We start from the raw sequence: 23,855 nt of genomic DNA, 5'->3' as shown, positions 1-23,855 counted from the left end.
GGTTTTTTGTTTGTTTTTTTAGTTACCCTGGAATAGAATGAATATCCAATTCCCCTGTTTTATAATTTGTTCAGCAGCCTAGACAGTTGTGAAATTCTGGGAGTTAAGTGACCAATACAGTATTTATCTTTCCTTTAAAAATTAGTTTTGGAGTTAGCCTATTGTAGCAGTAAGTATATATCCAATGGAAAGAAAGGAAAAGGAATCTCAATGGCAACTCTACAATGTCCTCATTAAGTGATCTAAAAAGGAAGTATTCTAATAAGCATAGAGGAAGAAGCTAGCCTTTGAGAAAAAATATATACATTTAATATTTATTTATAATGTACATGTATATGTGTATATGATATATATGTGTGTGCTTATAGATACATATACATTACAAATATATTATATGTAATATATATATTTGCTGGGTGGTTAGATAAAGTAGAAAAGAAGGAAGAGAATTGCCTCATTTAGATTTTTAATTGACTTTTTCTTTTCCATTTCTTTCATTCAGGAGAAGGTTCTAGGATAAAAGGAATTAGCCTTTCTCCTTCCTGGCAAGCAGAGAGATTGAAATGTTGACCCTGAGCATGCAGAAAGAATCCAAATGCAACATTATTCCTCTTCCCTGAGGAAAGCTAGCCAATCAAGTGTAAAGAACAGACAGCATACATTCTTTGGAGGGAATGTTGATAACTGGATTGCCAAGTGTGAGGAATATAAACTAGTGACAGAGAGAGTAGGTCCCTACCATCTACTGCAGCCTGCAAGTTGCTGGTGGCTTTGTTTTCACTAACAGTGGGAGTTCTCTGTTTTCTTAGGCTCTGGTTAACAAAAACTTCCATTTTGCTTCTGGGCTGAGATCTTGAATAGCAGCCTCATTAATACATTTCAGAGTCCCTGTGCTTCTACACAAGAAGACAGAATTGTCCTTGAGTGTGTAGAGTGAACAGTGATGGGAAATGTGACCTAAAAGCAGATGAAAAGTGATTCCACTAGAAAGGCACAAGAGGCGATATTATTTGAATGAAATTTTGGTTAAGTAAGATCTCTCTGGTCAAATCTAATGCAATGACCTTCTTTGGGGAGTAACATGTTCAGGAATTGTATGGATGTCACGATGGCAAGAGTGGAAAGACCTCAAGGAGATTGGAAACAAGAGAACTGAGACTGAATTCCAGAGGTGGCATTTAATGGTTGTATAAGCATGGCCTTATACTTACTACTTGTATGTATGACTTATTTGGTAATGAGGGGATTGAACCTACTGCCCTCTCAGGTCTCTGGAACTATGACCCTAGGATCCTCATCACTTCACTTTTCTAAGCTTCAGTTTCATCACCTGAATAATGTTGATATAATGAGATATTCCCCCAGTGATCACACAGGCTGCTTTGGAAGAAATGCTTTACAAATTTTGAAGTGCTGTTTAAATAATAATGAACATTTATAAAACGCCTTAAAAACTGTAACTCATTTTACAACACATTATCTCATTTAAAACAATAAGAGATCTGTAAGTAAAATATCACAGGCATTATTATTAATATAATCAATTAATATTAATCATGCTAATAAGCTAATATTTATGTGTTAAAATTTGCTAAGCACTTTATATACACACAAGTTATTTCACTTGATCCTTTCAAGAATTCTGTGAGGGAGAGATTATTATTCTCATCTTAAAGATGGGGAAACAGTCTGAGAATGAAAGAGGTAAATAATTTTCAGAGTTGCGCAGCTGGTGAGAGTCTGGATTCAAAGTTCAGCACTGAGTCCACTATACAAAGATATCTCTCAAGTACCTCTCACATTAACATAGAATTAATATATAATTGTGTATATGAATGTGATACAAGGCATTCTAACACACAAAAATTATGTTATAAGAAATAAGGAAATAGATGATGTCAAAAAACAATGAAAAGACTTGAAAGAATACAGAGTAAAATAAGAAACAAAAATAAAATAAGAAAAAAAATTATAACATCAATATTATAAAAATGAAAAAATTTTAAAACTTTTATAAATGGATAATAAAATTAAGTGGAAAAAACAGAACAATATATGTGATTACAATAGTATTGTAAAGACTTTGAAAACTTGACTATGTATATTTGTTATAAGAAATTTGTTTTCTTTTGGATGTAGGAGATGAAAGGGAGAGATTACTTGATTATTATTATTATAATGTTAATAATCAAATACAATTTTAATTTAAAAGAAGAAAAGAAATACTTTTGCTGCTCAGGGGTAAAACAAAAGTCATGAAGTTGTCCAAGTCTTCTCTACTTAGCCTAGCCTGTATGATTTACAGGAATATGAAAAGCATTGTGGAAAGTTGAAAAGGGTCTCTTTAATACAGGTTCATCAGTTCCCTTACAATTTTGCTAAGTGATCCCTTGATAATGATATCTTGGGATCAGAGATAGTACACAAATGAACAGAGTTCATCCCCAGAACTTCCATTTGAGGACATATACACCCAGCCATGCTCATTTGCAACCCAGCTTAGCTCCTGACATCCCGAACTACTTTTCTACCTCGTTCCTACTGGTATTTCCTCCGCCTCTTTCCAGATCCCTTTTATGTGTTGCTTTCCCTATTAGCAATAAAGAGGCTTTGAGAGTGGAAATTAACTTTCTTTTTACTGACACTTTCATCCCCATTATTTAGCACAGTTTCTAACACATAAGAAATGTTTAATAAATGTCTTTATCTATCTCAAGGGAATTTTCAGACTATAACTCAGTTAAGAAGGATACTGAGAAAGATGAGACACGGAAGTACAAAAAGACAAATGCCTAAGGACTTTTCTAGTGAGCTGGCTAGATATCACTGATCAGGATCTGAATTTCAAAAGAACAAAAATTATCTGATAAGAATTTCCAGAGCTGAGAACCAATTGGCTGATATCACATCTCAGAAAAGAAATTGAATCATACTTGAAGACCACAAATAGTAGTAAATATATATGATCTAGCACTGAATCTATTTTGAATCTTGCAAAAAAAATAAACTTGATTTTTATATTTTTCTACTAATGATAATCACAGAATTACTTTCCTTCTCCCATCCCTAACAATTCACCAGGTATTTACCACCAGGATGAATGATTATATGCTTTGTTGAATAAAATTATTTTCATGCCCTCATTTAGTAACTGTAAATACACTATGGATAACTAAATGTTGTATAAATCTACATGTGATTTGAATTGATTCCCAAGCTGTGATTATTATTGGTGGGAAAAGTGAAACTAATGAATAATAAAAGTTCTATAGAACACAGGCTTTCTATCCTCTTTCCAAATTCTCCACTCCCATCCCATACTGGGATGCCTCAATCCCATCTAACAAGTTGGTTAAGTTGATTAGAGCACCCTGCAAATGAGGTCAAGGTCATGGGTTTGCTCTCCCACACACACAGGGAGCCAATTAGCTTTGCTCTATTCCATAACCACATCCTGCATCCCTTAACTTCAGCCAGCTGTCTCACAAATATATGCCTTTGGTGGCCACAGACCAAGAAGAGAGAGAATAAATCGATTAATCAAATTCTCATAAGTCCCAGGGAAAGAAAAAATAACTCAAAGTACATTCCCTATTGATTGTAGGTCTTAGTGTGATTTTCATATGTAAAAGAGAGCACATTTTTATAAGACGTAGATTAGAGCTGGAAGGAATCTTAGAAGTCATACATTTTATCTCCTTCATTTTGTAGATGAGGAAACCGGGACACAGACCATGACTTGCCCAAATGTGCCCAAATGTTTGTGGCAGCTCTTTTCATAGTGGCTAGAAACTGTAAATTGAATGGATGCCCATCAGCTGGAGAATGGCTGAATAAATTGTGGTATATGAATGTTATGGAATATTATTGTTCTGTAAGAAATGACCAGCAGGATGAATTCAGAGAGGCCTGCAGAGACTTACATCAACTGATGCTGAGTGAAATGAGCAGAACCAGGAGATCATTATACACTTCAACACTGATACTGTATGAAGATGTATTCTGATAGAAGTGGATATCTTCAACATAGAGAAGAGCTAATTCAATTCCAATTGATTAATGATGGACAGAATCAGCTACACCCAGAGAAGGAACACTGGGAAATGAGTGTAAACTGTTAGCATTTTTGTTTTTCTTCCCAGGTTATTCTTCTGAATCCAATTCTCCCTGTGCAACAAGAGAACTGTTTGCTTCTACACACATGTTGTATCTAGGATATACTATAATATATTTAATATGTATAAGTCTGCCTGCCATCTAGGGGAGGGGGTGGAGAGAAGGAAGGGAAAAGTCAGAACAGAAGTGAGAGCAAGGGATAATGTTGCAAAAAATTACCCATGCATCTGTACTATCAATAAAAAGTTATAATTTTAAAAAATAAAAAATAAAATAAGTAGCTAAAAAATTTAAAAATTAACTTTGTTGATTACTTAAAAAAAAGATTTATAAAAGACTTTACATTCATTATCTCATTGGGTTTTCACAATGATTCTGTAAAATAAGTATCCAATTTGCCCCTTTGGTCCCTTAGCTAATAAGTGTTAGAAGTATAATTTGGACCCAAGACTCTCCTGACTAAATTTAAACTCCGATCTCAGTATTGTCACATTTCCAACTATTTGGATCATTTGGACAACTACCACATACACACACACACACACACACACACACACACACACACACACACACTCACACACAGATAGATATATATATATATATATATATATATATATATATATATACATGGTAAAAGCATAAGTATTTAAATGTGTATTAATATAGTATGTTCCATATATGGTTACATATACATATTTGCACAAATAGACATGTGGATATATAGGTATACTTATGTGTATATGTATATACATATGTGGCTGTTAAGATAGATCTATATTCTTATAGGTACATGTACCTATTTTGTCACTAATTCCTTGAGGGTAGGGAAACTTTCATTTTTATCTTTCCATAATTCTTAGGCACTTAATAAGTATTGTGATAAAGTCTGAGGGATACAAAAATAAAAGCAAAGATAATCCCTGACCTCAGAGTCAAGGAGGACACAAAACATTCAGTGTAGTAGTAACCAAGGAGAGGTATCTTAGAAAATTAAAAGGATGCTGAGTGGAGCTCTAGAGGGATGGACTGACATAGTTTTTCCAATAGCAGTGGCAGTTAACTTGATTACAGTTCCAGAACCAGACACTTCTGGTGAAGAGAAGCAGTTCCATTGCAGTCTAATCCAAGAAACATTTATCAAGTACCTACTATGCCAAAGGCACAAATCATTGGAAACAGAAATTAAAAAAAAAAGAAATTCCACAAGGTCTACTGTTATCTCTTGCACTTACTAAGAACCTAACACCAGATGACTCCCAACTGAGTGTCTTCCATATTTTCTAGAGGTCTGCAGTGTGAGGGGGGCCAAGAAAGCTCTCTGTATCTGGCACTTAAGTCTTTCAGTATAATGTTAGTGTTCAATTCTGCATAGAAGTGAGCAACCCACAGTGTTTTTCTTGGGAAGGCTGACTCACTTGGCATTTTCCGTTCAATTATTTCTATAAGGACAAAATCAGCCATACTGCAATAAGGATTGGGTTCTTATCATTGTAGGTTGGTGCAGTTGGAATAGTTCTTACAGATCATTGTTCCAGCTCTTGTTTTATGAGTGAGAAAATTGAGGTAGAGAAAAGGAACTTGTTCATGGTGACACCTCAAAGACTAGAATCCAAATTTCTCAAGTCCCAGTTCTCGGCTCTCAACTCTATACCATTCTTCTTGTCGTTAATAGGAAATCTTCTGTCTTCTAGAATTTGATCCTTTCTTGATGTGGCCTGTGTCCCACGTAATGGCAACAAATATCTCATTCCCAGTTCCATGATCCTTCCAAAGGTCCTTCTCCAAAAGACCAAGTCTAAGCTCTCCCTAGGCCATTAGGCTATGTCAATTGTTCTTCAGTTCATTTACATGATCTAAAGTAGTAAGCAAATTACTCACCCCAAATCCTAATCACCATGGATTACTCATGAACATTCTCCCTTCTCTTAAAAAATGTACACATTGTGCAATAGTACTTTTGCCAAATGATAAGATCTCTAAAAACCCCCCCTCTATTTTTGCTGATGTTTGTCTTCCATTTATTTCTTGTAGTCTGTCTATCTAGCTTTGAGAATTATTATTTTCTCCTACCCTTTCCATAATTCAGATTTCCTCTGCTTCCATTATATATACATTTCTTCCAGTAACTCTAAGCCATAGCTGCATCACTCTGATTTATACCATCTGTGCCTGGTGGTGGTTAACTCATACTTATTTCAGGACCTGCTTAGATCGCCTACAGAAAAAATCCCACATATGCATTTGAAGGTCAGGACTTGGGGTGGGGTATGCAGGGAGTGGAGGGCAGAGAGAAAAGAGCCCAAAGTAAATAGCTCCTGCTTTGAACTACTGATCTTATTAAACAAAGAGAAAATAAAAATATTGAGCTTGAGCTACACTGCTTTCTGGCAGTTACATGGTGAACTGTGGCCTGAACAATACTGATCCTCTCCACATATCCTATTGTCAACCCCAAAGTTAGCTTTCTGTAATGTTAGTTTAAGGAAAGCTTGTCATCATGGTGCACTCACATAACATCACATATATGCATGTTCCCTGATTAGGTTTGGAGTGAGGAGATATGGGAGAGGAACTGTATCATGGAGCAAGCTAGTGTAAATAATGACTAGTAAACCTTGGGATGTCCTGGGACATTCTGTATTATAAGGAACTCCCACTGTGTGTCCCGAAAGATGGTACTGTTAGGGCGAGAGGCAGGATAGTGATGATGCTCTGAGGCCATGAGGCAAAAGGGTACAGATTCTGTCATTAGGACAAAATGCCCCGGTCAAGAGGACAGAAATACTGGCATTAGCTCAGGACTGTTGTGAAATAGCATTATATGCATGTGAGCTACTACTAGACCGTTTTGAGTGAATCACTGACTCAGCTCATCAGCTTCTTTTTGTTGGTTTAATTAAACCTTCCCAAGGAAGGACCGATAGCCTGTAGTGACTGAATTGCCCCAAACGGATTTCTGTATCGGTTCCACTGGTCTAGGCTGCAGAAGGATCCTTGATTTGGGTCTAGTCAAGCGAGGTTCTACATAAAGTAGGAATATGTGGTTTTGGGTTGGAAGGAACCACCAGTATCATCTTGTGCAATTTCCTGCAGCAGAGTGCAGTGGAAAGGCATGGAGAGTCAAAGAGAGGATCCCAGGTAAAAGTCTCGCTCTTCCACTTAATTCCTATATAGAAGGACGGTGGGTAGAAATACGGAATCAGGAAGTTGTTCTGTCATTCAATCTTGTCTAACCTCACTGGAGACTTTCTTGGCAGAGATTCTGAAGGAGTTTGCCATTTTCTTCTCTAACTCACTTTACAGATGAGGAAACTAAAGCAAAATTAAATGACTTGCCCATAGTCACACTGTGTGTGTTAATAAGTATCTGAGGCAGATTTGAACTCCCAAAGATAAGCCTTCCTGACTCCAGAAACAGCACTCTTTACACTGAGTCACCTAGTTACCTGAAGTTAAGTCTTGAGTTCAGATTTCACCTCAGTCCCTTACTGGCTGCGTGATTTTGGGCAATTTAAACTCAATCTGCCTCAGTTTCCATATCAGGAAAATAGGAATAATAATTATCACCAACCGGTTGTTGTGAGGATCAAAAGAGATGATCATTGTAAAGCACTTAGCACAGTAGCTGGCACTGATAACTGTAATTAGGATTATATGACCATGGTCATTTCCCATCTCTGAAGCCGTTTTCTCCTCTGTAAAATGAGGAGATTGTACCCAATGATCTGTAAATTCTCTCTCTGCTCTTAATCTCCTCATTGTATGATCTACTGCCCTAATACATGCTGATCTTCTGTCTCAAAATACTTCAAATTAAATGCTGCAACTCTAATCATGGAGGATAATTCACAGGGATTTCCTCCCTCCTATATTAAAACAACAATCTACAGGATCATCCACTAGGTGTGGACATGGGGTCCAAAACTGTGATTTCAATGCTGTACACAGCTTTCAGTTGAAGACATTTTATTCCACCAAAGTAGACTGGTTATGCGGTTTAGTCTTAAAGAACAGTCTGAAAACCATCAGTGAGGTTAAGGTATTCTGACTCTAAGACTCTCTATCTACACCGCTGTCCTGCTTTTCATTAATCCTAAAAATCACATAAAACCTTCTCCCCAACCAGTCAAACATCCAATGATGAAGACATGGCATATATTTTATACAAGAGAGAAATGACAACAGGAGAAAATACAGTTTAGGAAATTCTCTGTAAATATCATGTCCTAACTGTACCACTGGAGCCACCAGTTTAGGAAATTCTCAATTATCCAGTCACTACTTCACTGAATTTTATGCATTACCTTCTGTGGGATATGCAAGGATATAATAGTTCTACAGAAGCAGAAATTCCAAAGTGGTTTCTATCTACTAATAAAGGCAGAGAGATAATAAATATATAATATATGCAAAAGGGTAATATTTCAATATAGAATATCTTTATCAATTATATATATACATGTCAATTATTGAGTGCTGAATTTCAAGATTGGGTCTGAAATATGGAAATATATTAAAAATTAATGTACATGTATAATCTATATCATATTGCTTACTAGCATGGGGCAGAGGGAGGCAAAGGAGGGACTGAGAAAAAAATTTGAAACTCAAAATCTTACAAAAATGAATGTTGAAAACCATCTTTATATGTAATTTGAAAAGTAATATACTATTAAACTTAAAGTGAAAAAATAATTGGTCTGAAGTAAAGACAACTATATATAATCATGATTTAATAAGACTAGTAGAGCATCCAATGATCTTAGTGGAAGAGCTCTCTCAGAAGGACACTTGAAGAGACCCATAGAGTTCAGAAGAACCATGGATACAGGAGAAACTGTATTTCTATAAATTTCTACAAGTATCACTATTGATAGATCCTATGCTGATATAAGATTAATATATACTATTTGAAGATTAGCAAATCAGATGTGTATAAAAGTTAAAGTAGTTTGGATTAAAGTAAAACCTCAATTAACTTACTCCAACTAACTAGAACTCTCAATTTTTAACTCAGGATTTTTTATTCTTTACTCCTCTCCTGTGGCTTCACTTTTAGAAGAATGAGGCAAATGACAATGAAACATATTAAAATAAATGTTTTCTTTTGTTAAAATCAGCTTTTAAAACATGTTCTAGGGTCACTATATATTCAATCCAAAATGTAATGAATATGATATTTTCAGCATAACTGTACAATAAGAAATTATCTTCAAAAAGATGACTTTAGGGCAATGCAATGGTCTCAACTGCAGAAGATTCTATTGATATGCATTATGCTATATTTAATAAGGTAGTAAAAGGAACTAAAATATTTTATAATTTTTTTTCAAAGATCAAAACGAAAAGGATTTTCTAGTCAGGTCAATGTTAACCCTGAATTAGTTCTCACAATTCTACTAACCAGCATTTTCCCCAAACACTACAGCTTTTTAATTTTTTTTATTTGTTTGTTTATATTATTTTATTTATTTTTAGCTTGAAGGTTAAAAATTTGAAAGATGACACCACCACAAAAAAGGAGATGCAATTGTCTACTCACAGGTATTGATACTAGTAACCAAAGTCACAAAAAAAAATCTTCTTTATATGAACTTTAAAAAGAAAAATGGATATCTATTTGTCAGATAGGAGTAAACTATATATGACTTAAATGGTGTCTGGAAATCAAATTAGCTGCCAAGCATATGATTTCATGCTTGTTGTTCTTGTTCCAATACAGAATTTACAAGGAAAATAGACATTTAAAAGTCAGATTTAAAAGCTTATTGTCTCTTAGGATTTCTACTACTGACTTATATTATTTCCTGTCTTCAGCTGGAAGTCCAGGATCTTCCTTTGTCCCCATACCTCTATCACTCCCAGACATTCTCATAAAAATGCCCACTCCTCCAGCTCTGCCATATCTTGTTTTTCCAAACAGTCTAAGAGCCTAGATCTCTGGCTCTCCGTGGAATCTGTTTACTAAACTGCTTCCCATCTCCTTTTTGTTCCCCTCTTCACAATGGTCTGAGTTATAATTGATTCATATTTCTACTTCAAATCAATTTAAATCTGCTTTGACATAGCATCATCCCCACTTAAAATATTTGGATATCTTCTTGCAGCAATGAATGAGTTTGTAAGCATTCACTATGATAGTAAACCAGCTAAGAATCCAATTTTACTTGAGGCTCCTTCCTTTGGATAATTTGTTATTTTTTCATTGTATTTTTATTCTGCATGTATATTGTTGATATTTTGGCAATAAAAACCGAATGGATCCTGTTAGTGACAAGCTATCTTTATAAGGCACACAAAAAGAGGCTTAGTTTCAATCACTCAATGGGTAAAGATGCTACCGACCCCTAGAAATCACACCATACCCACTTGGTCCTTCCGTGCATTTGCCTGACATCATGGTAAGTGAAGACAGTCCAGTTCTTCTCTCACCTCTCCACAGTACCAGAAATCCAAAATAAACTGGATTCTCTCCAGTTCTCAGAATGTTTTCCTATCCTATCTTTTACATTTCTGTTCTCCCCATATAAACCTTTCTTTAATATTTCTCATCCACATAATTTTCCAAATGCCTCCCTAGATTCCTGTGCGAGGGATGGATGACCTCAATCTGGAAGAGCAGTCAAATTTCCCAGAGGTCAAGTCATTGCATAAAGTTCCTAGAATTTGTACTCTACTGCTGCTCCCTCTAGCAAACAGATCATTCCCTCTCCCCATCCCACCAAGGAGCCCAAACCTGGCCCATAGGGCCTAAATTGGTTTGCTGAGGACCAATCTAAATCGTGCTGTCCCTTCCTCATCTCTGCAGTTCAGGTGAAAGGAGATATCGCCTTCTAACCGATGCAGGGGACTCTTTCTTTTGATTTTCTCCCCTTGCTCCTCTTCATCTCGTGGAAGACGCCAGACCACGAGACTCCTTCTCTACCCACTTTTTACTGTCAGTCACAATGGAGACTAAAGATGCCAAGCACTTCCTGCTGTGCTGCAGGGTTGGAAAGAAACGTTACTTCCCAGCCCACCCCCAGGGGCACAGTGAGACTATTTATGGGCAACATTAAGCTAAAGCAGACTCTCCATGAAAATGTAACTTTAAAAAGAGTTTGAGTGGTTGCCACTTCCATGGATGTTTTCTAAGCCTATTTATTCATATTACAAACTAATTCTCTTTTCCACTCTTTATAACAAAAAGTAAGAAATGTTCCTGATTAGTGCATCAAGGCAGAGCTCAGAGCCAACTTGGAGCCAAAGGAGGCGGCTTGAATTGGCTGCAAACGTCCAAGTGTTTTTTTCCAAGAGACAGCTTCCTACATACTAACCATCTCTTATTTATTCTCTCCCTGGGATTAAGTAGCTTCTCGTTCAAATAACTGTCAATTGAGTTAGAATGAAGAAAGCCCTTTCATGCCTCCTAATATATCTTATGATGAGGAGGCTCATGCTTTCCTGAATATGTCTATATAAGAAGGACAGAAGTTGAGCACTTTCAACTCTCACATCCAACCACGAACGTAACATTTGACATATCTCAGCCTGATAGATTGCAGTTGAGATGATGACTTTCTTGCCCAGGAGACCACCCTAGAGACACTTAGGAGGGATACTCTCCTATAGGAGAGTAATCATAAAGGAAAACTGTTACTTTAGTCCTATGCTCAAACTTGCAAACTTTATGTCAAACTGAGCCCAGTACTGTGGTTCCACAGTGTAATAAGACATTCTCACTACTTTTTTCTAAATTTTCCTTCAATTTTTATTATTTAAAACATTTCCTCTTACTGGATCTCAGATTTTTATGATTTAATCTCAGAAATATGCATAATGAACAAATAATTCCTTTTACAAGGAATTGCACGAAGTTACAGCAAACTGGCTGGAACTTTATGCTAATAAGGTTATTGCTCAAAGTTCAATCTCCACGAGGGCTAATAAATAGTTCAGCTCCACACAAGGAAAAGCAACAAATGCTTTGCCTAACTCAGGTTGTTATCTCATGTAGGCAATTGGTCACAAAGGAGAACTGGCCAGAATATGGCTGGCTTAGTACAAAAAATAATTGCCACTCTGGGAAAACAATTGAAGACTCATGTTCTCTGTAAGATGAGTCAATTGCTTCACTTTCTTATGTGAAGTCAAGTACTTATTTTGGACTCTAGTTCTCATAGCTAGTCTCTACTTACTGCTTCTCTTTATCTACTTCTACCATAGGAATGGCAGGTAGTACCATCAAATGATGAGAAAAACCCTACTAGAGAAATTCTTTGGAGACTTAAGAGAAAGAATTTGGAAGAAATTGAGCTGGCATGCCCACTTCTGGAGGAAACACGTTATATTGCCAGAAGGAACCTAGAAAGTACTGCCAAAAATTATAAAGCTTTTGGCAAGAAACTTGAAGATTTTCCTGAACTTCCCCCTGACTGTTGAAGGCACCACAACAGGCCTACATTCTCAGCTCCTCAGTTCCTCTCACCACCTATATGTCGCCAAGTCCCTGTTGATTCTACCTTCCCAATGTCTCTAGTACATCACCCCTTCTCTCCTCTGATCCTACCATTGGCCTGCTGCAGCAGTCTCTCAAGAGCTCACACCTGGACTACTGCAGTCCCCTTCTGGTTAATCTCCCCTGCTTAAGTTTCTCCCCCACTCAGTTTACCAAAGTGACTCCTAAATCACATCAAGCCCCTCTCTAAAAAACTCCAGTAGCTCCTTAGCACTCTCAGGATCAAATATAAAGTGCTTTGTTTGGTTTTTAAGGCCCCTTCCTACCTTTCAAGCCTATACTATTCCCCTTCACCACTCCACAATGTAGAGACACTGGCTTCCTGGCTGTTCCTTCCACAAGTCCCTCCACCTCCAAACCACACCCTTTCACAGCCTATCCTCAGGCTGGAATTCTCTTTCTCTTCATCTCCAGCTTCTGGCTTCCCCAACTTCCTTCACGTCCCCGCTAAAACCCCACCTTCTGCAAGAAGCCGTTCCTGAGCTCCCTTCATGTCAGAGTATCTGGCCTTCTCTCATTTATAGATCACTATTTGAATGTTATTTCTCCCATCAGATCGGGAGCTCCTTGAAAGCGGGACTCGTTTTGTATCCCCAGTTCTTATTACCGGGCCTCTCACACAGTACTAGTAGCAGGTTAATACCCAGCAAGCGAGAGGATGAGGGAAGCTAGATTAGACTTAAATTGCATGTTGCTTTCACTGAACCCAAACTTCTTCCTGAAACACAGGTCTACCTACTTTTTATGGAGGGAGCTCTGTGGCTGTGAGTTTTGGAGTACCTGCTTCTCTGAAGAAGGGAAGCTGCAGATTATTAGATGCCCATGGAGTCATTAACCCATCACTAATGAAGAATTGCAATGAAGACATCTTACAAAGGATTTCTTTTATTTTTTATCTAAACCTTAAATAGATATTGTTCTACAAGAAACCACCAGCAGGATGATTTTTAGAGAAGTCTGGGGAGATTTACATGAACTGATGCCGAGTGAAATGAACAGAACCAGGAGGTCATTATACACGGCAACAATAAGACTCTACGACGATCAATTCTGATGGACATGGTTCTCTTCAGCAATGAGATGATTCTAATCAGTTCCAATGATGTTGTGATGAAGAGAGCCAGCTGCACCCAAAGAGAGGACTGCGGGAACTAAGTGTGGGCCACAACATAAGCATTTTCATTCTATTTGTTGTTGTTTGCTTGCATTTTATTTTTTCTCATTTTTTCCTGTTTGATTTGATTTTTCTTGTGCAGCAAGATAGTTGTATAAATAAGTATGTATATATTGGATTTAACATATATTTTTACCATATTTAAGATATATTGAATTACTTGCCATCTAGGGGAGGGAGAGAGGTAAGGGGGGGATTGGAACACAAGGTTTTGCAAAGATTAATGTTAAAAAAGTATCCATGCATATGTTTTGAAAATAAAAAGCTTTAATAAAAAAACTTAAATAGAAAATAGAAAACAAAAGAAGTTGTCATGTGCACAGCAGAACATATGCAAGGATTTAAAATATGTAACAATAAGTCTCCATTTCAATAAAGCATATATAATAATAAAACACATAGTATTCAGAACTTTCCTTATGGGTTTTCTTGTGTTCTCTGTTTTATTCTTTTTTCCCTTTCTTTCTCCCTTCCATCTCCCCCAAGCAGGCTACAATTAAGCATGGATACATTTATGTTTACACATATATATATATATGTATGTGTGTGTGTATACATATATATGTGTGTGTGTGTATAAATTATATACACACCTACACATATATGCATTATCTCACTTCCTATCTCTGATAATTCTTCCACTTTGCTTCTTTCTACCACTAACTTGCCTTGCTATTACTTAACTACTACCACCCCGAAGAATCCCTCCTTTATCCTCTCCGTCTTTCTATAAACCTTATCCCACTCTTGTTACTCCTTATCCTGTCACTTTCACTTTCATTTCTATAAAGATTTTAGAGATTGCTATATCCTTCTTGGTATATGAGTATGTATAATATATATATATATGTATATGTATATATATAGTTCCTTCCTTAACCTATTCACAACAGGAAAAGGATTTCAGACTTACCACATCACTTCCCCCATCTAATTCCTCTAGATCAGTTCTTGCTTTCATTCATATAGCATGATTACAGTTTATACCTTTTCCTATACAGTTTTGCTTTTTAGAATCACATCATACTCAACTCTACCCCAATCTTTCTTTTATACTACCCAATTGCTAATGACAATATTAAAGACATGATTTACATTTCCATGTGTAGAATATAAATAATGTATCCTTATTGAGCTCCTTGAAATTAGTCTTTGACGTTGGCTTTTATACATTAAACTTCCTATTCAGTTCAGGTTTTTTGGCAATAAAATCCTGATAAACCTAACAGTTCATTGAATGTTCTTTTTTCCCCCCATGTAACATTACATTTAATTTTTTTGATAAAATATTTTTAGTCACAGCCATAGTTCCAGGACCAGAGGTCTTTTATAGTAGCTAGTGATAAGTCTTGTGTGCATGACTTTGTTGCTCCAGCCTATTTGAATTGTTTTGTGGTTGTTGTTGCTTGCAAAATTTTCTCTTTTGATCTATGGATTTTAAAATTTAACAATGAGCACCAGCCCTGAATTCAGGAGGACCCGAGTTCAAATTTGGTCTCAGACACTTAACACTTCCTGGCTGTGTGACCCTGGGCAAGTCACTTAACCCCAGCCTCAGAGGGGGAAAAAAAATTAACAATGATATTCCAGTATGTTTTCCTTGTAGGATCTCTTTCAGGTGGCAATTGGTGGATTTTTTTCTATTTCTGTTTTTTCTTCTTATTCTTTCACTTTAGAGAAATTGTCTTGGATTATTTCTTGTATTATTGTATCTAGGTTCTTTTTTTGTTCAGAGCGTTAAGGTAGTCCAATTATTCTTATGTTTTCGTTTTGTGATCTGTTTTCCAGATCTGTTGTTTTACTTGTGAGATCTCATCTTCTCGTCTATTTTTTCATTCTTTATATTTTTTCAAGACTTGCCTAGAATCATGTAGCTGAGAAGTATCTGAGATCTTCCTGACTCCACACCCATTGCCATTCTGAATTCTTTCCTGAATTCCTGAATTCTTTCACGTTGGACCAATGTGTTTACCAGAGGGGATTCCCACAACTCTCTGCACTGCCACTAACCACAATAGCAGCTCTTCTGTGCTTCAATAATTCTTTCTGCCATAAGTCCCATCAACCTGATCTCAGACATAGAATATCTATATTGTCAAATGTGCCTCTTTAGTTTAGGATAGTTCATAAATTCTCTTGAATTTATATACAAACAACTGAGGCCATGGAATTTATTTTCAGCTCCCGATTTGGATTTGCTTCCTGTGAACTGTGGGACATCTTTACTGTCATTTTTTTTTCTTGTGATAGCTTGTTACAGTAGTACAGTTTTCTCTTTTCTCTTTCCTTTCCAGTTTGAGGCTTTCTTCATTAGCTCTATAAGAAGCCAGGCAAATTCATTCTTACTAGCCTTTGTCAGGTATCCCCTAATCAATCAACAAGCATTTATTAAGCACTTGCCTCATGCCATTCACACTTTAAATTTTGAGAATATAAAGAAAAGCATAAACACAAAACTCTCTGTTTCTAGGAGCTTGCATTGGTAATGGAGGAGATAATAGTAAATGAATAAGTACAGAAAGATATATGTGGAATAGAAGGCGGTAGCCACAGAACAGGAGATCCTGACCTTGGGGGGGTGGGGGGCGGGAAAGCCCAAGGACCCCTTCGCAGAATAACTATAATGAAAGGAATACTAATTTTTAATTAGAGGTTGGTGAAAATAAAGAAGTAATTTTTTTTCTCATGTAAGTTCCCAGACCCCTGATTAACAACTCCTGTCTTACAGAAAAAGAATGGCTTTTAAAGAAACTCAGAAAGCTTCAGATCTCTAAGGAAGGAAGGAAAACATTCCAGACATGGAGGACAGAAGGTATAAAGTCACAGACAGGGAATGGCATGTGTGAGAAACAGCTGGGAGGCCAGAATGTCAGATGCAGAGGACAGAAGGGTATAAAGTGGAAGAAGACTGAAGGGCAGGAAAAAGCCAGATTGTAAAGAGACTTCAGTGCTACGTGTAGGATTGCAAGAGGGAACCACAAGACTCATGGAAGGGGCCTCTGTGTGACTTAAGCAGAGGGTGGGATGGACAGAAGAAAATGAAGGGAAGAGACCTGTTAGAAGGCTAATAATCCAGGTATGATATGATGAGGCCCTTGGCTGCCCAGGGTAGTGACTATACGAGTGGGAAGAAGGGGACACACAGAGATGATTCAGATTTTCTCTACCACGCCGTAGAGATCTCTTCACCAGGAAAGCTTATTTCACCTCTAGACTTCTCACAAAGGGAGTACTCACTACCCCTATGGCTTCTCCCTCATTGGCCGGCTCCTCCCAGAACATCCATACTAAGGAGAATGTCCAGGCTAACCAGAGATGTACAACCAACCATGTTTTCATTCCTCTCAAGGCTGCACTCATGACCCTCGAGACAATCTGTCTGATGCTCCCCTACTGGCTTTGAGATGTCTGGGAGATGTCTAGATAAAAATGTCCAGTGAAGGGCAAGTGGGCTGGAGATGTCTGTATGTATGCACATGAAACTATACATGAACCCCTGGGAGCTAATGAGATCACCCACTGAGAGAATACAGAGAGACAAGATAAGAAGGCCTAGAACAGTCTTGCGAGAAAACCACATTTAAAGATTATGACATGATGGAAGATTTAGCAAAGGAAAGTGAGAAATTAACAGCTCCCTCCATGTCTCACTAGAAGCTCATCATTCCTATATTTTGACAAAAAACCCAAATCCCTTTTTTAAGCACATTTTATTAGCCAAGTTATTCGCTTTCCAAATTTGCCTCTCTTTTCTAAAATTCTGCATTCACTAAACAGAAATATTGACAAATAACATTCATCCCTCTAAAACAGAGATTCTTAATCAAGGGTCCGCTTACCTCCAACGAGTCTATGGAGAGACTTCAGGTGACTCATGAAATTGTGTTTTTTTTTTCAGGTATTTAGATAACTATCTTTCAGTGTAATTGTTTTCCTTTATAATTCTACATATTTTATAAATTTAGAAATATTATTCAGAGAAGCTTCACTAGACTTCCAGAAGGGTCCACAACACAAAACAGGTTAAAAACTCCTGCATTAAACTCTTTTCTATTCAAGGTGTTTTAATTTTTGTCAGTATATTAAGATTCCTCCAGGCAATATTGTTTGTACCAACATGAATCAACAGAAGTGGGCAATACTTATCAAGCTTCCAGTCTTGGGAGATTATCTGTCACATCCCAGATGTGTGCCCCAAGGAACAACTGACTTCTCTATTGTCAGTATCAGATCATTAGAATCAGTAAATGTTCAAATACTGACATGTATATTCTCACTTTCAATTATGGTCATCAGGAAGTAATTGAAAGTAATTGGTTCTGCACTGCTTATCTAAACTAGGTTTTCACCCTAGCAGCAACTCAAATGACTGGGGTGTGATCACACTTACTTCCTACAGCCAAATACTTGCTGATCTGTCACTACTACTGATGCTACATTAATACTGAGAAGTGGGCTTCCCTATTTCCCACCGACAGTCCGTCTGGGAAACAGTCTCCATCTACTTCCATTACCCAAACCAGGCTCTAGGCATCCACATAGCTCTCTTATGGCTTCTGAATGTGGTATGGGAAAATCAATTTATTTTTAGCTTCACTCCTAGAGGGTGCAGAAGGTAATACACTGTTCTTAGAGTCAGGAAGACCCCGAGTTCAAATTCTACTTTAGATATTTACTGTGGGGGCAGCTAGGGGGCGCAGTGGATAGAGCACCAGCCCTGAATTTAGGAGGACCAGAGTTCTAATCTGGTCTCAGACACTTAACACGTCCTAGCTGTGTGACCCTGGGCAAGTCACTTAACCCCAGCTTCGGGGGGGGGGGGGGGGGGGGGAGGTGTGAAGAGATTGTGGGGAGATATTTACTGTGTGACCCTGGGTAAGTCACTTAACCCTGATTGTCTCAGTTGCTCATTTGTATAATGAAGTAGAGAAGGAAGTGGCAAACTTTAAGTACCTTTACCAAAAAACAAAACAAAACAAAACAAAACAAAACAAAAAAAAAAAAAAAAACCCAAACAAGGTCACAAAGAGTTGGACACAACCAAATGGCAACAATAAGACAAAACTGTGGGATGGGAGGTTAGGAAATTTCCAAAAAACAACTTTTTGCTAATAAATTATAAGAAAATAAACAAAAATAATGTCTAATATTTCCATTAAAGCAAAAAACTACAAAAATTGGTTAAGGGCATAGTCTAATCCAAATTTAAGTGAAATCTAGTCACAAACAAAAAGAGCCATCCAATGTGTAGAGACAACTATCCTCTCATTATTTTCCTTCATCTAAAATGTCATCTGGGCTAGGTGTTGAACACGTTTCTGAACTGGCCTGGCATTTCCAATTTCATCTTATTTTTCCTTCAAATATAAATGATCCTCTTCTCCCTATCCCTCAATTATGCTATACTTCGACTTAGCAACTACTTTGGTCCTCTTATGTCCTCACATAGTACCTATCCTCTGATACTTCCCCTATCTTTACAACAAAGATTATGTGAAAAAAACACTCGGTACTGACCTAAGAAGCTCAGTTCCTCTGGAAGACTTACACTGATTCTCCTGACCTACTCCGAGTGCCTGATGTTGTGAGGACTAACTTTGCCTACTCTTGGGGAATCAGAGTTTCTGCACTCTTTTATGTTAAGATAGCATGATTTCATTTACTTAGTGGTCGGCAATATAGCCAGAAGAGTATTGTCTTTCTTTGGTGCCTTTTTATTAGTTCCTGCTGGCAGCCTTGAACCGGCTCCCCATCTTTTACGGTTTAAAAGCTCAAGATCCATTTTTCTTTATTGTCTGAGGGATACCTTTCAGCTCTCAAGTCCAGAGTTCAATGAATCATCCAGCCCATTGCAGTTCATTTTATCAGCATGATTCATATTCCCATACTTTCTTTGATGACTCAACCCTCAGGCATTCCCCATTTCTGCCAGAAAATGATCTTTCAGAATCCTTTTGGGGTACTTTTTTTTTGTCTGGAACTGTCATTTCGTTGATGAAGAGAGCTCCCGGATGAGATAGCTCCCTCTCCTAATGCACAATTGTTCATTTTAGAGAGTTGCGTGCGGCAATGAAAAGGTAAATGACTTGCCTAGAATCACACAGCCAATATGAGCTGTATATCTACTGTAATAGGCTAATTCTCATCCTATATTTAAATGTTTATAATTCCAAAACATAAGACAGCGTAAAACATGACATCCAATTTCAACCAATGGAAAGAGGCCATTATCTTCCTTTTCCCGTTTTTCCTTGCAAACTTTTAATGAAACCAGGCTAAAATGATTAGTATTATATTCCCTCAGTTTCCTTACCTCCTCAGTCTTTAACACATCCCATATTTGGGCATGGTCCTCAACCAACCACTGTGCTGTGTTCTCCATCTTGGTGGAAACGTGAGACTTTGATACTGCAGAAAGGGGTTCCTCTATAGTTTTCCCCTCCATGTTGGAAGAACAAGATTCAGGTCCGAGGCATTATAGATCTGTGTAGAAAAAATAAGACATGAATGAAAAGTAAACACCAAGGCAGACACAACCAGGGGGCAACAAAGGCCTCCAACTGTGAAAACGGGTAGGAACAGTTGCTAAAGATGTTGAAGAGATGAAATAGGCAGGATCTGGTATTGACTGGGTTTGAAAAATGAGGGAGAGGAAAGGTTCAGGGACAGCACGAAGATTTCAAACAAGGAAGACTGAGTGAATGATGGCGTCGGCAACAGAAAGAGTAAAATCTGGAAAAGATTATAAATTCAGTTTGGAGCATGTAAAGTTTGAGATGCTAATGGAATGTCTAAGCAAATATACTCGAGAGGCAATAGTAGCTACAGATCTGAAACTTGGAAAAGAGATCAAGGCAGGAGATGCATATTTGTGAGTCATCTATATAAATGACAGTTGAAGGGGTGAAAGTGAATGAGATTGCCAAGAGTGTAAAGAAAAACGAAGTGTGCCAAGAACAGAACCTTGGGAAATACCCATGCTGAAGACTCAGGAAGAAGTTAAGGAGCCCCCACTGAATGTAATACTCTGTACACAGTAAGTTTTACGTTCTAAATCTATCTAGACCCCAAATGCTCCCTGTGCCTGGTCCAATGTTCAGTATACAGATGGTGCTTAAATAGTGTTTGTTGAACTGAATGATTGAAAAGTTCAGAGCAGATCTCATGGGAAATGGCACACATACATGTAACTATAGGAATGGTGTAAGTGAAATGCTGTTGGGGGTCTAAGGAAAGAGACCTCATTATTGAATAAGGGAAAGGTGAGATAATGTCAGGTTATAAAAATATAAACTTTACCTACAAACATAATATTTAAATTTAGTCTCAGAAGTGGAAAAGAAGTCAGTAGCTAGAGGAGCAGGGCAGGGCATTCCAGGGATATAAAAATGTGGGCAAGAGCATAGAAGTAGGAAAAGGTGTTTGTGTGGCCAAGGGTCTGATCTACAGCAGAGGGCAGTGGTGGGGAGTGGGGGAGGAGGAGGAGGGGGAAAGCATGAATTAAAGCTGGAAAGAAAGACAACATCAGAGATCCTATAAATATAAGAAGCTCCCACCACATATAAGCTCTGTGTAAAGGTTAGTCTAACAGTTACATAAAGGACAGATTGGAAGGAAGAGATCAGAATGTCCTAGTAGAAAATGTGGTGATAACTGGTGATAACAAGGGCTTAGGGTGGTGATAATGAGAATAGACGTTTCAAGATATTTCACAAGAAGAGCTGAAAGAACTTGTTAGATGGTTAGATTAAAGAGGCAAGGGAATAGGCTAAAGGAAAGATTAACATCGGTGTTTCAAACATGGGAGATTGGATGAATGGTGGTACCACTGATGGAATAAATGAAGCTAAGAGGAGGAAGCGATTTGAAAGGGGAAGGGGGAATAATAAACTTCTTTCTAGACATGTAGAGTTTGAGGGGCCAGCAATACATGTGAATGGATTAATCACTGAAGACAGTTGTCACCATTAGTATCCTTTAACAAGCATTTATTAAGCACTTACTATGTGCCAGGAACTGTGCTAAGAGGAGATGAAAGGGATATTAGACAAATATTTGGTTCACAAGAGGCCCTACCTAAAGCAACTTGCATTCATTCTATCAATCTTAGGGAATAGAACTATTATGGCTGTATCCTACCACTAGAAATTTATTTGGGGACTGTATCTTTGATTTCACTGAACTCCTGGTGTGGAAATTCTCTCTGTCGATGCAGATTAGGAACTCATCTATAACTTATTTTAGAGAGTTACCAAGCATGCGACAAATCTGAGGGACCTACACGGGATCAAACAGATGGAATGTGGCAGAGGCGAGACTTGAACCAGGTCTCCTAATCCCAAGAACAGCCATCTATCCACTAAAACATCTTGTTGCTATTATTATTATTTGTCCTTTGCTCTGGAAGAGGATCATCATCTCGGGGAGGTGATACCATGTCATGCAAGTAAATTGGATTTAAATGAGGGAGGGCTGTGCAAAAGTCATCAAAACCACCTGGTCCAGTGACAAGATATAGATCAAGACCACTAAAGATGGTCGTAGATGCGGTGGAGACCTTGGCCTTTTTAAGCTAACGTCTTCAACAGGTCTCAGTTTGAGGCTGTAACAACCCCTGTGAGTACAGCTGGCCTGGAATTGGTCAGTTAGAAGATTCCCTCTCTCTCTCTCTGTCCACATAGGGTGTCATACCCTTACTTACGGATGCTCTTAAGCATTTTTTTCTTTTACACCTCTGAATCCTCCCAAGATATTTTGAGGTTTACTGGCTAGATTTCTCTCTTAAGGACCAGGCTTAAACTAAACTAAACCAATTTAATTGTAATTGGCCACCAATAGGTCCTAGGCCAAGCTCTCGTTGCTCATTGTTTGGATCCTTATAGACTCAAGTTGAATGTAAATAGCAGTCATTTATGCTTTGGCCAGAAACCCTGACTTTTTTTTTTCATTTTTTCATTCATTAATTCATTTAGATTTTTTTTGGACAAAGTGAAAGAGCAGATCCTTTGCCTCAATTGCTACCTAGTCTTAATCACTGAATGGATACAGCTTTTGTCAGTCTGAGACCTTTTGGTCTCCCACTGCATCCAGGGCCAGTCGTCCTATCTCTATCTGGCGACTGAACCCAGATGGCTCTGGAGGGGAAAGTGAGGCAGGTGACCTTGCCCAGCACAACCTCCCTCATTTAAATCCAATTCAGTTGCATGTCATGGCATCCCCTCCCAGATGCCATGATCCTCAACAACAACGACGAGCATTTTACCAATCAACAAGCCCACTCTGTGCCAGGAACTAGTGCCCAAGAATTTATTATATAAGCGCAACCTGGTCCCCATAGAAGCTTATTCCAAACTAAGGAAAAAGTGTCAGGGACTAAGAATTTTAAATTGTGTGGTACAGAGTCCTTAAGAATAATTGTAGAGTTAGTTGAATGTCAAGGAGGACACAGAAGGAGGTTGACAAAGCATCTGGAGGGAGACAACTGGAAGAGCCCAACTGAGAGAAACTGGAGCAGAGAAAGTGCATCTGGGGAGCTGAGCAGGCAGCATCATGGCCACTGTCCCTGGGGGCATCCGGCCATATGGAGTCCTGGAGGAGAGGCTGAGTGGACGGGCTAGTCTCAGAGAGAGTCTCTACCGGGGATCAAAGACTTCAGGCTAAGCGATTACCCTCTCAAGAACTGCAGAAAAGTTGCTGGAGGTTGGTTTGTTTACTCTGTTCACTGGCTTGATGCTTGTTTGGATGCACCTGGTGCCTGCTTCTGATTCCTTTCCCTCCTTTGCTCTAAGTTGTTCTATTATAATGACCTTATTTGATTTCTCATAAACATCTCTGGGTGACCCTGAACACTGTCTATACCATGCCAGTGTAGTACAGAAGGAAAGGGGAATGGGAACGAGCTATAATTTATATAGAATGTAAGGAAGGGCAGAGATTTCTGTCTCTGGACAGCAGCTAGAGAAAAATTTCCCCCTCTAACCTGCAAGCTTTGAGCTTTTTGCCATATTCAATTGAGCTTTTTGCCACATTCAATTTACAATCAGTAGAAAGATTCTGTATTTTGTAAGC

At 38.0% G+C, this 23,855-nt stretch overlaps 1 protein-coding gene across 2 annotated transcripts in view; it reads right to left on the bottom strand.

The window, feature by feature from the left end:
- Nucleotides 1-23,855, bottom strand: part of RGL1 (ral guanine nucleotide dissociation stimulator like 1) — a 230,430-nt gene that overhangs the window by 195,460 nt on the left and 11,115 nt on the right. For both annotated transcript variants that reach the window (XM_074308566.1, XM_074308567.1), the window contains exon 2: nt 20,101-20,270. In XM_074308566.1, the coding sequence (XP_074164667.1) occupies nt 20,101-20,232 (132 nt within the window). In that variant the 5' untranslated portion in view covers nt 20,233-20,270. The remainder of the gene's footprint in view (nt 1-20,100; nt 20,271-23,855) is intronic.

This window comes from Sminthopsis crassicaudata, chromosome 4 (assembly GCF_048593235.1).
Source record: "Sminthopsis crassicaudata isolate SCR6 chromosome 4, ASM4859323v1, whole genome shotgun sequence".
NCBI classification, from domain to species: Eukaryota; Metazoa; Chordata; class Mammalia; order Dasyuromorphia; family Dasyuridae; genus Sminthopsis; species Sminthopsis crassicaudata.
This window is presented reverse-complemented; position numbering and strand designations above follow the sequence as displayed.